At 37.0% G+C, this 13,411-nt stretch overlaps 2 protein-coding genes across 2 annotated transcripts in view; both read right to left on the minus strand.

Annotated features, from left to right (window-relative positions):
- The window catches only part of LOC134650853 (multiple inositol polyphosphate phosphatase 1-like), a 46,642-nt gene extending 40,773 nt beyond the window's left edge, over positions 1–5,869 (minus strand). Inside the window, exons 1-2 of the mRNA XM_063505785.1 lie at positions 5,644–5,869; positions 2,020–2,176 (exon numbers count right to left, since the gene is read on the minus strand). Coding sequence (XP_063361855.1) covers positions 2,020–2,176 — 157 coding nt within the window. The 5' untranslated portion in view covers positions 5,644–5,869. The remainder of the gene's footprint in view (positions 1–2,019; positions 2,177–5,643) is intronic.
- Positions 1–13,411, minus strand: part of LOC134651191 (alpha-(1,3)-fucosyltransferase 10) — a 155,633-nt gene that overhangs the window by 68,704 nt on the left and 73,518 nt on the right. The window lies entirely within an intron of this gene.

A 13,411-nucleotide genomic window follows, 5' to 3' on the forward strand; every position in this document is an offset into this window, starting at 1 on the left:
ATATACCTAGTATTATATACTTAGATGAGCTATACGCGTGCGCCCGTGAGGGACAGAACATACGTGATGCGACCAAATTAAAAACACTTTTTGACGTTCCTGACAACCTACCAAACATAACCTACGTAATTTGGTCGGGTTATTTCAAAAGCGCTTTCTCTGCTACTCCATACTAAAAGTTCTATAAGTGCATCTCGTTCGGTCAACTGGCTCCTCGCCCATTTCATCTATATAATTATGATTGTACATTGTAGATACCTCTATGGTCTTGGCGGTTATGCAATGTTGCCAGCATAAACAAACAGCATAATTAAATCACATTTTAACAAAACTCTTATTTTTTCGCAAAATTAATTGAAAATTATAATAATTAAAAATATTAATTCGTACTTATTTTAATATTAATGCCACCAAAATTATATGAATTTTATAGTGACATCTGGTGACGTAGTTTGTGTAATCGGAAGTCAACTTTACGCAATAGTATGTTGTCGGGAGCAAAATATAGAAATCGCCTGCATCTTTACTGACGTTAACTACATTCCTAGTGTCCCCCCCCTGGATTAAAGTAACGATAAAAGTAAAGGTAACCAATTTGATTATCGAACCAAAAGTGGTATTATTGAGTGTTCGATGGCAGGGCATTCAGTATGACCATAGAGAATTTCTCTATGGTATGACATAATAACATGACATGCGTTAAAGTGCCTGCGCCTGTTACAAAACTGACGGCGCTCCGTTCTTTTTTGATTAGGTATAGAAAGTGCGGTACATGCAATACAAAATTACAAACAAGAGGCATGCGAGAGACCAAGGCACACAGGCAGACCTACTGTATACCTACACGTATTTATATTACCTAACCGTGTCTAAAAACAACACCAAAATACAACGGAAGACGGAAGGAAATGAAAGACGGAAGACAAGAAGAAGGTAGTGTTTTACATGTTGCTAGCAAGTAAGCGCGTTTTTCCGAAATCCGAAACAACCAATTTCCTCGAAAAAAAATTTACTTTTTATTTAGTTTCAAGTGTTCAATAATTTGGAACTGGTGGACGTTTTTGTTCCTAAATTAAAGTTGTAATTTAGTTAGAAGTACCTACAATACCTATATATACCTACACTCATTGAAATAAAACAATTGTAGAGCTACATAAACAATGCATACCTATGGCGATGGCGTCTTTTCTTTATACCCGGAATAGTGTGGTGCTAGCTCAAATTGATTTTTAATTCCTTTGTCAAGCCTTTGTGCATTTGTCTATATGCATGGTTTTTCGCTTCGTAATGTTGACTTGACACTGTCACAGTCCGAGTTGCTTTTGTTTTGTTTACGATGTTTCACGCGTAGACAGGTAAAATTTTAATTTCAACTTTTTACTTATAATTGTATTAATTCATGCAATATCAGTTCTTATGAAACTTACGAAACCGATTTGTTTGTGTGATGTTCTTTTGTTCGCAGTTTTTTTTACATAATTAATAGTAAACAAAATGAAAACGAAAAGGTAAATGAATTCCATTCATAAAGTGGGTATGCAGCTGTGTTATATGTACAGTCGCCATCAGATCAGATATATATCGGAGCGGCCAAGATGTTCACAATATCTGAACACTCACCCTAACGCTTTGATAATAGAGGCGCGTTCAGATATTTGTGAGCGCCTTGACCGCTTCGATATATCTGATGGCGACTGTACATGGGAGGTGGGCGTTTTTTTTTGTTGTCCCCTACACTTTTTTTTCAAATTTGGGATTTTTTATGTTATTTCTACTAAAAAAAGTGTCCTAAGGTTTTTATTTCCATTCCGTCACCATTTTTCATAGACTTTGTATGGCGGTCGCGTAATGGAAAGATCGAAAAATGTATGGAAATTTTGGGACACTTTTTTTCTCCTATTAGGATAGAAAGAGCTCGTGATTCTGAGTAGAAATAACATAAAAAATCCCAAATTTGAAAAAAAAAGTGTAGGGGACAAAAAAAAAAAACGCCCTGGTACTTAAAATCTAGACACTCACCAGGTATAGTCTGCGGGCTCAGATTGGGCAGGTTCCTGTTGACGTAGTTGTAGGCGGTCTTGGTGCCGAAGAGCAGGTATTGGGGCTCGGGGCCGGACTGGCACGTGTCCTGCCCGCGGGCCGTGGCCAGCGCCACCAGCAGGATAAACCACCACATCTTTAACAATAACATGTTAGCTTTTTTGTCACTAATGTGCGTTTGTGTTTTTTTTTAAATACTATTATTATAGTTTTTTTTGTAATTCGACATTTAGAGACTTTATATATCTCTATGTAATACTTTAGTTTGATTTGATATTTGCGGCTTAGATGTATTTTATAATTGTTGATGTGTTTTTTTTTGTGTAAGTAGGTATGTAAATTCCATGTTGACGTGTAAAAGTGCCCTTGTGACCTATTTGCTGAATAAATGTCGATGTTGATGTTTGATGTAATAGCTAACATTATATGTTGATTTAAACATTTTAAACTATCACGAGTATCACGACTTTCACTCATAATTTTAAAACAAACACGAGACTTACGTTTATTTATGGCCTGACGTCCCTGGATTCGTGGAGCAAATTTAAGGGTAAAAAAACATCCCATCACATACTATCGGATGTCGTGAGTGGCAAAATGACAACCCTAGCGTAAAGTAAAAGCACAGAGAAATATAAGTCAAGAAAGAAGTGGTAACTCCATACATCAGTTTTCCTACCAAACCGCGAGTTATTTCGTAGTCGACATCTAACGTCAAGTAGCGGACATTATCAGATAAAAAAAAACTCTAATGCTCAACTATTTTCAGCTAATAGAGTATAACCGGATTCACCGGAACTCTATTTTCAAATCCTTCGGGCTTATAATATTAGTTGTAAGTAAATTGTTTTAGCAGTACATTTTTCGTCAGTAGCTACATTTGTGACATCTGGTGTCAAGTAGCGGTACTGATTAATTCCACTAATTGACGTTAGATGTCGACTACGAAATAACTCGCGTTTGTGTAAGAGAACTGATGTATGGAGTTATATACCAGTCTTTCTTTACTTATATCTCTATGCGTAAAAGTGAACAATCAAGATCAAGTGCGGGTAGTTCACAAAACCCGCGCGGCAAGAGGATGTTGGTACAATTCTTCGCCAGTCTGCCTGTGACCAACGAATCGTCACGTTCGAAACGTCAGGCAATAAATAAACTTACGTTTAAGCCCCGTTTTACTCGATTAAGTCCCGTGTTGTGTTAGTTCTAAAATTATAACTATGTATAGGTATATCATTTTACGATTATTAAATGAATGACCTGCTGTAGGTACCTGTATCACCTGTATTGGGCGTTAGATTAGAATCAAGAATTAAACCATTTCAAAATCAAAATAAAGCATGTCATCTCAAAAATCCACCTTGGATGACGAGTCAACCTTTGTTATTATGTAATAACTAATACTTACTATCAGGGGTCGGATACCGGTATTTTTGTATGGGAACGGAAACAGTACTTTTTCGTTCTTTAATTGCTAATTACTTCATTTCTAATTAGGCAATCTAATAATACGAAGTCGTAACCTTAAAACACAACTGAGTCCTACATTTTGAGTATAAAATAATTCGGAAAATATGGTTACTTCTAAGTTTTTGCAAAAAACCGGTTCCGATCCCTGCCTACTATTAAATCTAATTTGCTACCCTGTCAGGGTTCATGTTCACATACATGTTAGGTACCTTGTACCTACTATGTTGTACATGATGCAATTTATGAAATAATAATAAAAAATCGGGCAAGTCATCTCTGCCTTTACAATCAATAAATTAATTATGTTTTGACGAGCTATAAACCTGTCAGGAAGACGATAAATTTCACCTTTATTCGCCGGAAATCGTGGTTTTCCTGGGATTCATTTGTAATTCCTAACAGATGAGATTTTAGGTCAGTACTGCAGTAGCTATGAGTCCTACTTTAAGTTCAGGTACTTACTGGTTAATTTCCTACCTATGTAAATAACATTTTAAATGTTAACAATGATTAAATGTTATTAATTATTACGTTACCCAGTAAATTTGTTTTCAATGTTTTAAATTTATCAAGGGGGCGTGGTCTACTAATAATATAGGTGAACCAGGATCTATTGAGGGTGCGCCATGTTACGGAAATTTGTTGGTACTAATTTCTAGCAATGGCAACAATTTTAATAATAGACAACATCTACCCTCTATGATAGTTGTCAATATTGACAATGTAAACATTGCTTTGTCTAGTTTCGTGTGAATTATTATTAGACTGCAATAATCATGCCGAAAGTTTTAGATTTTACAGAGAAAAAAGTTGTAAATAGTGTATATAGTTATTTATTGGAAAAAAAACGTGCGGGAGAGAAATTTCTTCCATTAGAAAACATAACGAAATTAGCATCTGAATTGACGGGTAAGTTTCAAACTTATAGACAAATGTCACTATAGTCAGGTCGTCACGATTTGGTTGATGTCTTAATGACTGAAGAATATTTAGATCCCGATTTTGAGTATAATGTTGAGAACGAGTCAAATTCCTTGATGACTGAAGAATATTTAGATCCCGATTTCAACTATGCTGATTAGAACATATTTGGTACGTTAAATAATTTTATTTGTAAAATTATCTATATAAATTCTTACTTATACCTAACTCTTGCGTTACTTATTGACTTTACGCTATTCATTTTATCTAAATCGAGTCAGCTATTTAAGCGTAAAAACCGAAGAAATATCCAAACATCAAACTTCGCACTTATTAAAGTTGTCGGAATAAAACAAAAATCATCTGGCAATTTCCATTGTCCCCACTATACAAATTGTTGCTATATAAAATTCAAAACGAGCGCCCTCTTGACAATACTCCCAAAGTTCTGGTTTACCTTATAATTTACTATTTTATTGAGCATTTTCATATACCTATATATGAATATATGTACATATACCTATATATGTACATATACCCTATCTTGAGGGATCTTCAGTATAATTTTCAGTACAGGATTCCTGCTCCGTCTATAATCCAATTCGTTTCAAAAACATACATAGGTATATATTTCTAATAAGAACCTCGTAGTCTTGTTTACAAGTTAGACCAGCTGAATAACTTAAACGTTCGCAGAAATGAGGCCATCTAAATTCCTACGAGGCAATAGTACTTGTCAATATAATTTGCAATTATCTATGCTTGCCTAACCTTTTTAACACCTACGGATTTATTGTACTTCTTGGGTGATTCACTTCCAAAGATGCATAAATTAGATAGATTTAGGTTTAAAGTACCTATATCTATCTAATTTAAAGCATAAGCATCGTAGGTAATAATTATTTAGGCATTGAGTCTTACAGCTTACAGGTAAGAACACGTGTGGTAGTTTTATATTGTAGGTATATTTTATACAAACATAACTAATTCAATTATTATAATTTTAGATTATTAGAAGTTTGTAAATATTACAGTTACAACAACAATGAATTCCAAAAGAAACAACTGAGGGGTCACAACATTAACAACATTCATGCCGGCGCAACTTCACAAGCCACTACAACACTTTTAAAAAGTTAAAAACAAAACAAATACACTTCAAACAAATTCCAATTTTAAATCGAAACAGTGCAGGTAACATTGCGAAAATACCTTAAAAGCGGGAATCGGGAAACGTATCCGGGTCGTCTATAATGTCTATGGTACTCGCGACGCGGCGTCGTTGGGACGCGTTGGCGGGCAAACTGGCTGGCGAAGGCATGGCGCGCGTAAGGTACATCACTAGGGCACTCCCATGGAAGAACGAGATGCTAATAGTATTACGGTATCAAGCGGTTACCTCAATAGAAAAGTGTTCTACTAACATGAGGTACGGTGACATAACAATAAACATTTAAAAAACAGCTGAAGAAATGATAATGCAGACACGTTGATAATATGTAATTGCGGATATTTATTCAGTCAATTAAAGGTAAAGTAATCAGTCCAATGTTTTGACAAATAGCAGTGATTTACTTGTTATTTTTCCTCAAAGGCACGCCTTGGGACACCTATCACTTATTATACTTATGTTATGACTTACTTAAATTCGCAATTAATAATATAACTCAGTATGAGATCACGGTATTCTTCTACTACATAGCGGCTATAGCTGTAGTTAATCTGTCTATAGGCACAAATACCTCACTTGGAACATTTCAATTACTTACCTATTAGGTTGGTATTATGTAACACCACGCAATTTTGATTACCTGTAGGTATGTTTAAAAACCGGTTTAGTAGGATTCCCATAGAACTCTATGTAGAGCTATTCCGAAGTTAACGAAGCTTTGAAGTTCGAGTGCTCTAACTCTACCTACATAGAGCCTATTCAGCCTATAGAAAATGTGTTGTGAAAATATTTTTCACACTAAAGTACAATTTCTTAAAGAGTAAATTTAACATTTTATTTAATATCTTTTTAATATTACGCTTGCAGTGAATAGTCGATACATCTCGGATAGCTCTATTATATATTGTAGTTTATGATTTATCTTTTACTTTGCAATGTACAGTCAGCATCAATAGTTGCGGATAAGACAACGCGCTAAAAGTATCTGCCACCCTGGAATACTTTTTCAAATAGGGATACGGGAAACTTAATAGGTAGGTACCTTATCTCTACAGTTTACGTTCATAGATATATTTCACAGTCTAATTGTTGTACATATAGAAACATATCTCGTTAACTGTACTGTTTATCACATGCAGTTGCAGACTGCAGTCATCGAGACGATTCTAACGAGCCCAAACCCTACTGTGTTGTTTTGTCCCCTTTCGTCTCTAAACATCTTGATGGTTACGATTTCAGCTCAGTTTTCGGACTTAATGAACTTTTTCTTGTCACACGTTGCTATGGTTACGGTCTCCTGGGTCACTCTTAAAATTCTAGGTTTTTCGTATTTAAATGAAGGAACCAAACTTGCATTTTATGGTAGTAAGACCTGTCCATAATGGGACATCTGCTTAGCATGTTAGTAGAACAGTTCTTCTAACAATCTATGCTACTATTGTCTCCTCGCTAATGGGACAGAATAACAACAAGAAATAGTTGATTGACTCACAAGTACAAATTAATAAATATAAAGTTCAGTTAATTTGAACATGTATTTTCCGTGTCCCTATATTCATACCCTGCTGTGTTCATCACGAAAATGACGTAAACCATTCTATTTCGCGCCTCTGCTCTCATTACCGCAGGTACCGGCTCATTAATACTAATGAAACTGCATCACCATTATCTTTAAAAAAAGTCATTAAGGCGTGGAACAATTACTAATTGCAGTCATGCACTATTGTGCAATGGAATTGGTCAGCTTTTTACGATGTTTCCTTCATTCTTTTCAACGGAATACGAGAGATAAGAGATAATAAGAGAGATAATTCTGTAGTTAACTTTTAATGTACTTAAACGAATCGATACCTAGATGGTACCGATTATAAGTTTATAGACGAAAATTGACTGATTTGGTTTGTACCAATTAATATATTGGAAGTTTCGGAACTCGTGTTCGAAATATAATTTGATATCAGTCCCTTTTCGGCGAAAGAATACATCGCAACATTTGAAAGAAAACCGAACTGATCCCAACCCAATAAAGGATGATTCACGCTAGACCGGGCCCTGCCCGGGCCCAGGCGTCCGACATGTGATTTTCTATGACGGTTGATCGGTGATCACATGGTAGTTTCTATAGAAAACGAAAGCGCCGGAAGCTCCGGCCCGGCCTCGCACCGGTCTAGTGTGAGTCATCCTTAAGGGCTAGATTTTCGCCTCTGGGTTAGAGAGTCGGATGGCAAACGCTAATTATAACAACTAGTACTTACCTACGTCGCATGTTCTTGGGATTAGGCTGCCTAGCGAAATACAGACTTCCTAAGTAACCAGTTACAAAAAACCGTGACAATGCTAGGAAGATTGTACCTATCTATTCAGACAGCCGCCGGGCGTCGGGATCGCGCATCAATAGCTTGTAAATAATATTTAAGTTACCTATGCAAATTCATTATAAAGTTAGGTGGTAGGTACCCAAAGTAATTTTACCTCTACACATTTAAAAAGCAAGGCTTAGTAACAAAGCTTCAACGCGTGATCTAGATTTTTTGTCAGACCTCTACGTTACGCGTAATCTACGCGAGTACACTGATTATCATAAATATCATAATGCCCGCGCGCAGCTTCAGCGGTCACTGCACTTCGCGGGTCTGTCTCCACTCTACCGTAAAACAGGGTTTTACGAACTACGCTCTGCCCTGCTTATCGCGGGTGCAATACTTGCATGAAAACCCTCATACAAAGTACTGCGTTTGCGATAAGCAGGGCAGCGCTACGGTCCGCGGGCCGAATCCGGGCCCATTACCGTTGTTACGTAATCGAAGGTCAGATTTAGCCTAGTTCTAGTTCATCTATAGTTGGTAAATCCAATTTGTCAGTAAATAGTAACAAAAAAAACTATAATAGTCATCCTTTTCTTTTGGGTGCTAGTACTAGTGTAAGACAAAGATAGTATGATTATCTCTGGCTATGTTTGAAATGAGACAGTCCTTTGACACACTATAGTTAACGACATTGCGATTGTTTCACTCACATAGCCGAATCGTCAAGGGTTGTCAACAACACTAATATTAATTAAGGAGTAATTACACTAAATTAAAAATAACGTGGAGACTAATTCATTTGTAGAGCGCTATCTTACTCAAGTGTACTTTATATTATTGTTATTAGGAACCAGATAAAAGGGTACATGATATTTAACCGTGTGTGTGACGTGTGACCGTATCGTTCAAATAAGTGATAGGGTTTTAAGGCCACGTAAAAGGTTTGGTAATAAGTAGGTTCTAAAATGAGATGAGAAAACTAAATATTATAACATGGTATGGTAAGGTTCTTAGTTCCCGCGCAGCAGTAGTCACTTGGATGTAAAAAAGCGTGGAAGTGCGTAAACGACATACCTACTGATAATCCTATTATGGTGATACCTCCATCACGCTCTGTCACGGCAAGTCTGTGCAGAATTTGGTCTGTCTATAATTTGCTTACTCTTTAACCACAACATATGTTAAAAATATTCTAATTAGGGTACTTTTAGCTTTAATTTCTCTAAGATATTAGTAATTTGACTGAAAATATTAGGTAGCTAGAGCTTAAGTTTAAGAGTGCAGGTGCCTATATAAGTATACGGCCAAGGTCGTTGAGCACTCTAAGTCGTCTTAGAGCTCATTTAGACGGTGCGAGAACTCGCATGCGAGTTTCATTACATAGCGTCATTTGATCGGTCGGCTGAATTGATGTAACCTTAATGGTCCGCAATGTAACTAAAATCGTATACGAGTTCGGGCGCCGTCTAAATGAGCCCTTAATAACAACGATCTGCGCGATCTTTGACACCGCAGATTGAATCAATCAACTCAATGTTATATTAACTAAAAGAACATCCTAGGCCAGTGAATGGACTCATGGACACTTAGATTAAATTAAATGCCATCGTAGGTTGTTCTTCCGCGTTGCATTGCATATATGATAGGTATATGTATGTATGTAAACACTTTACTATAAGATAAGATAGAATTAAAAAGAAAGTATACAATGTACAAAGGCGAACTTATCCTTATGTTTGGTTATTCTTGGCATACATTTACTCGTAATATACCTACTACTTAGTACGCAACGCTTATGACGGTTAGTTGCGTTAGAGTCAGGTGGGTCCGTCTGGCTCTGGAACTCTTTCTCACTGTTTTGCTTTAGTGACAGAGTCAGGTAACCTTGTGAGTAGATGTAGGAATGGCCCGCGCAGTAGTAAAAACCCGAGTCCCGTCTCGGTAGCTAGCGTGGCCCCATTGTGAGCACCAGAGCACCGATAAAATATCCATTTACCTGCTCGTAATATGGGTAGGTACATACCTAATGCGCAATATTTATGGTATAAAGATTAGGTACCTATTTGCGTTTCTGGTACGTGGGTCCATGTGGAACTTTTCTTCTGTTAGATTAATCATCCGTTTCCTAGGAAATAATATAGGTATCGCTTTAATTTAAAGACAAAGGTAAGTCTTGGTAGCTCAGTTGGCAGAGTGATGGGCTGGTACCCCAGCAGAGTCGCGACTTCGCGAGTTCCAGTCTAGCCCGAGACAGTGAGTTATTCTACTTTTCCTTTATTTCTAATGATGTCGTTATTTCTAATGATAATGATGTCGTTTGCAGACAGTTCTACTTAATATAAAATTAATTACGACAAAGGTTGTTAATTACTTACACATCACAATAGGGATGTTTAAGCGGTTGAGTAAAACCAAAGATGAGTAAATAATAAAGACAACACCAAAGATGAGTAAATAATAAAGACAACGACTCTCTAGACAAACATACGGTATACCTAATCAATTCTCGAAATCGCCATCGAACGAGGAAGCACGGTGGCATAATACCAGTGCACGCTACTTGAATTTTAAAACAATAAGCAGTTATCGCCATTAGTATTCGAGTCGTTCCCAAATACTTGAAATTTCATTAGTACACCTGCACCTTAATAGTGATGTAAGACTTGGTTTATCAGTTATAATCATGTTTTAGTAAATTGAACCTTAAAACTATGTTTATACACCTAAGTCTAAGTTATATCAAGCCTTATGTCTTTATATAGCTGGTCAAGCAAATCTTATCAGTAATAAAAAAAGGCGCGAAATTCAAATTTTCTATGGGACGATATCCATTGGCGCCTACAGTTTTCAAGTTTGTCGCCTTTTTCTATCTACTGACAATGACAATCGATCTGCTTGACCAAACAGCTATCAGTTAGGAGATAGAAGTTAATATCGATATTCCATAATAATATCGCCTAAAAATAAAACAGTAGCACATCCAAGGCGGGTTTGCAAAAATGGACACGGCATAAACGCTTTAAAATCGAAATTTAAAACTGCTACTTTCAAGTCAATGCCCACTAATTTAAAAAAAAAACGGCCAAGTGCGAGTCGGACTCGCGCACGGAGGGTTCCGCACCATTAACAAAAAATAGAGCAAAACTAGCAAAAAAAAAACCGGCCAAGTGCGAGTCGGACTCGCGCACGGAGGGTTCCGCACCATCAACAAAAAATAGAGCAAAAAAATCGTGTTTGTTGTATGGGAGCCCCCCTTAAATATTTATTTTATTTTATTTTTAGTATTTGTTGTTATCGCGGCAACAGAGATACATCATTTGTGAAAATTTCAACTGCCTAGCTATCGCGGTTCATGAGACAGACGGACGGACGGACGGACGGACGGACGGACAGCGGAGTCTTAGTAATAGGATCCCCTTTTTACCCTTTGGGTACGGATACCGAACCCTAAAAATTGAACTGTCTATGGTAATTTCTACCAAAGCAATTTAGACTTTATTTATATATAGATAAGATACAAATTTGTGAATAATGTGCTACCTTTAGGGATGTGCAACCTATGCAGTAAAGTATTGGGCATGCGGTGTGCAGCGCGGCGTATTATGGCCTCAATTTTCGTGCGCAGTGACCCGAAGGCGCAAGCCGCACCGGTGACCCCGACGTCATCATTGGATTTGTGATGTGGAAAATTGAAAATGCTGACCTGACTCTTATGCAGGTTCATTACTTGCATTAGAGTAAAAGGGTGTCCCAAAAAGGACGCAAGATTTGAAATTGATGAAAAACACATTTTTTTTTTCGTTACAATATACCTATTTGTATATAAAATCTTGAAATACATAAAATAGGGTTATTCGTGGAATAAAAGCAAATGTCAGGCAGGCTTTGCTGGCACATACGCACTCTTTTGTCAAAATTTTCTATGACCATTTTGCATAGATGCGGCTGAATTTCTCCAATACAGCGTCGAATTTCCTCTTTTAAAGCATGAGTGGTTGTGGGTTTATTGGCATAGACTTTAGACTTTAAATAACCCCATAAAAAGAAGTCTAAAGGCGTTAAATCGCAAGATCTAGGGGGCCAATTCTGATCACCGAATCGAGAGATCACACGACTAGGAAATGTTTCATGCAGTAATTGCATCGTTTCTCTGGCTGTGTGGCAAGTGGCCCCGTCTTGTTGAAACCACATTGCTTCCACATCGATATCCTCTAATTCGGCTAGAAAAAACCTTGTTATCATGTCGCGATATTGAGCTCCATTAACAGTAACTGCTTGACTGGCCTCATTTTGAAAAAAAAAAATATAATGCCTCCAGCCCAAAATCCGCACCAAACAGTGACCCGTTCCACAAATAACCCTATTTTATGTATTTCAAGATCTGGGGGCACGGTAGTGCCCCCGCCAAGACGAGCAAAGCGAAGCGCAAGGGCACTACCTACCTTTTCTCGAAGCGCTTCGTCGTTTTTTTGAACCCTCTTAACTTGGGTTTGGATTATACCAGATAAACAAAACTCTCGGGATATGATGTCAATAGTGGACTTATTAAGCATAAAAATTTTCAATTGCATAGCTCTTATACTTAAGATTTTAATGATGTCTAAAAAACCCCGATTTCGTCACTGACTCACTCACTCACTGTTGATCATCAAAACCTCTAGGGTACTTCCTGAAGTCCTAGGAAGCTGAAATTTGGTATGTGAGATAGTATTAGTCCATAAACAACAAAAAAATTCAAAAACTTTAAATTATTAGCCCCTAAGGGGGTGAAAAGGGGGTTGAAATTTTGTATGGGAAATCAATAACCGCGGAACCGATTTAGTTGAAATTTGGTATGTAGATAGTTATTCTTATGGAGAAGGATATAAAATAGTTTCAACCCCAAAATCACCCCGTAAGGGTGAAAAGGGGTGGAAAAAGGCGTTAGGGGAAAAAGGGGGTTGAAGTTTGTATGGGGAATCAGTAAAAAGCAGATTGTATATAAAATATGTCCCCAGGTACGTATTTCAGGATTTTTAATAGTAAATCACCCGTAACCCTTTAAATCAGAAGATTGTCATAAGCAACTTACAAAAAGATGTGAAATCCCACCAAAAACATTTTCATGTAAAATGTTGCCAAGACGAAACCATAAGGCTCGCACTGACAAAAAGTTATCAGATCTCTTGTAGAGCCAAGCTTCTAACTCTACAGGCCCTACCTTCACAGACTCTACACCTTAGTCAAAATATGTGGCTTGGCCGTTTCATTATTACAAGAACTATTTTATAATAAAAAATAATGAATAGTGAATATATTTTTCACGTAACGCCCATGTGACGAAACGGTCAAACCACATATTTGGACTAAGGTGTAGAGTCTGTGAAGGTAGGGCCTGTAGAGTTAGAAGCTTGGCTCTACAAGAGATCTGATAACTTTTTGTCAGTGCGAGCCTTATGGTTTCGTCTTGGCAACATTTTATATGAAAATGTTTTTGGTGGGATTTTATATACAAATATATTAA

The sequence above is a fragment of the Cydia amplana genome, chromosome 9, assembly GCF_948474715.1.
Source record: "Cydia amplana chromosome 9, ilCydAmpl1.1, whole genome shotgun sequence".
NCBI lineage: Eukaryota > Metazoa > Arthropoda > Insecta > Lepidoptera > Tortricidae > Cydia > Cydia amplana.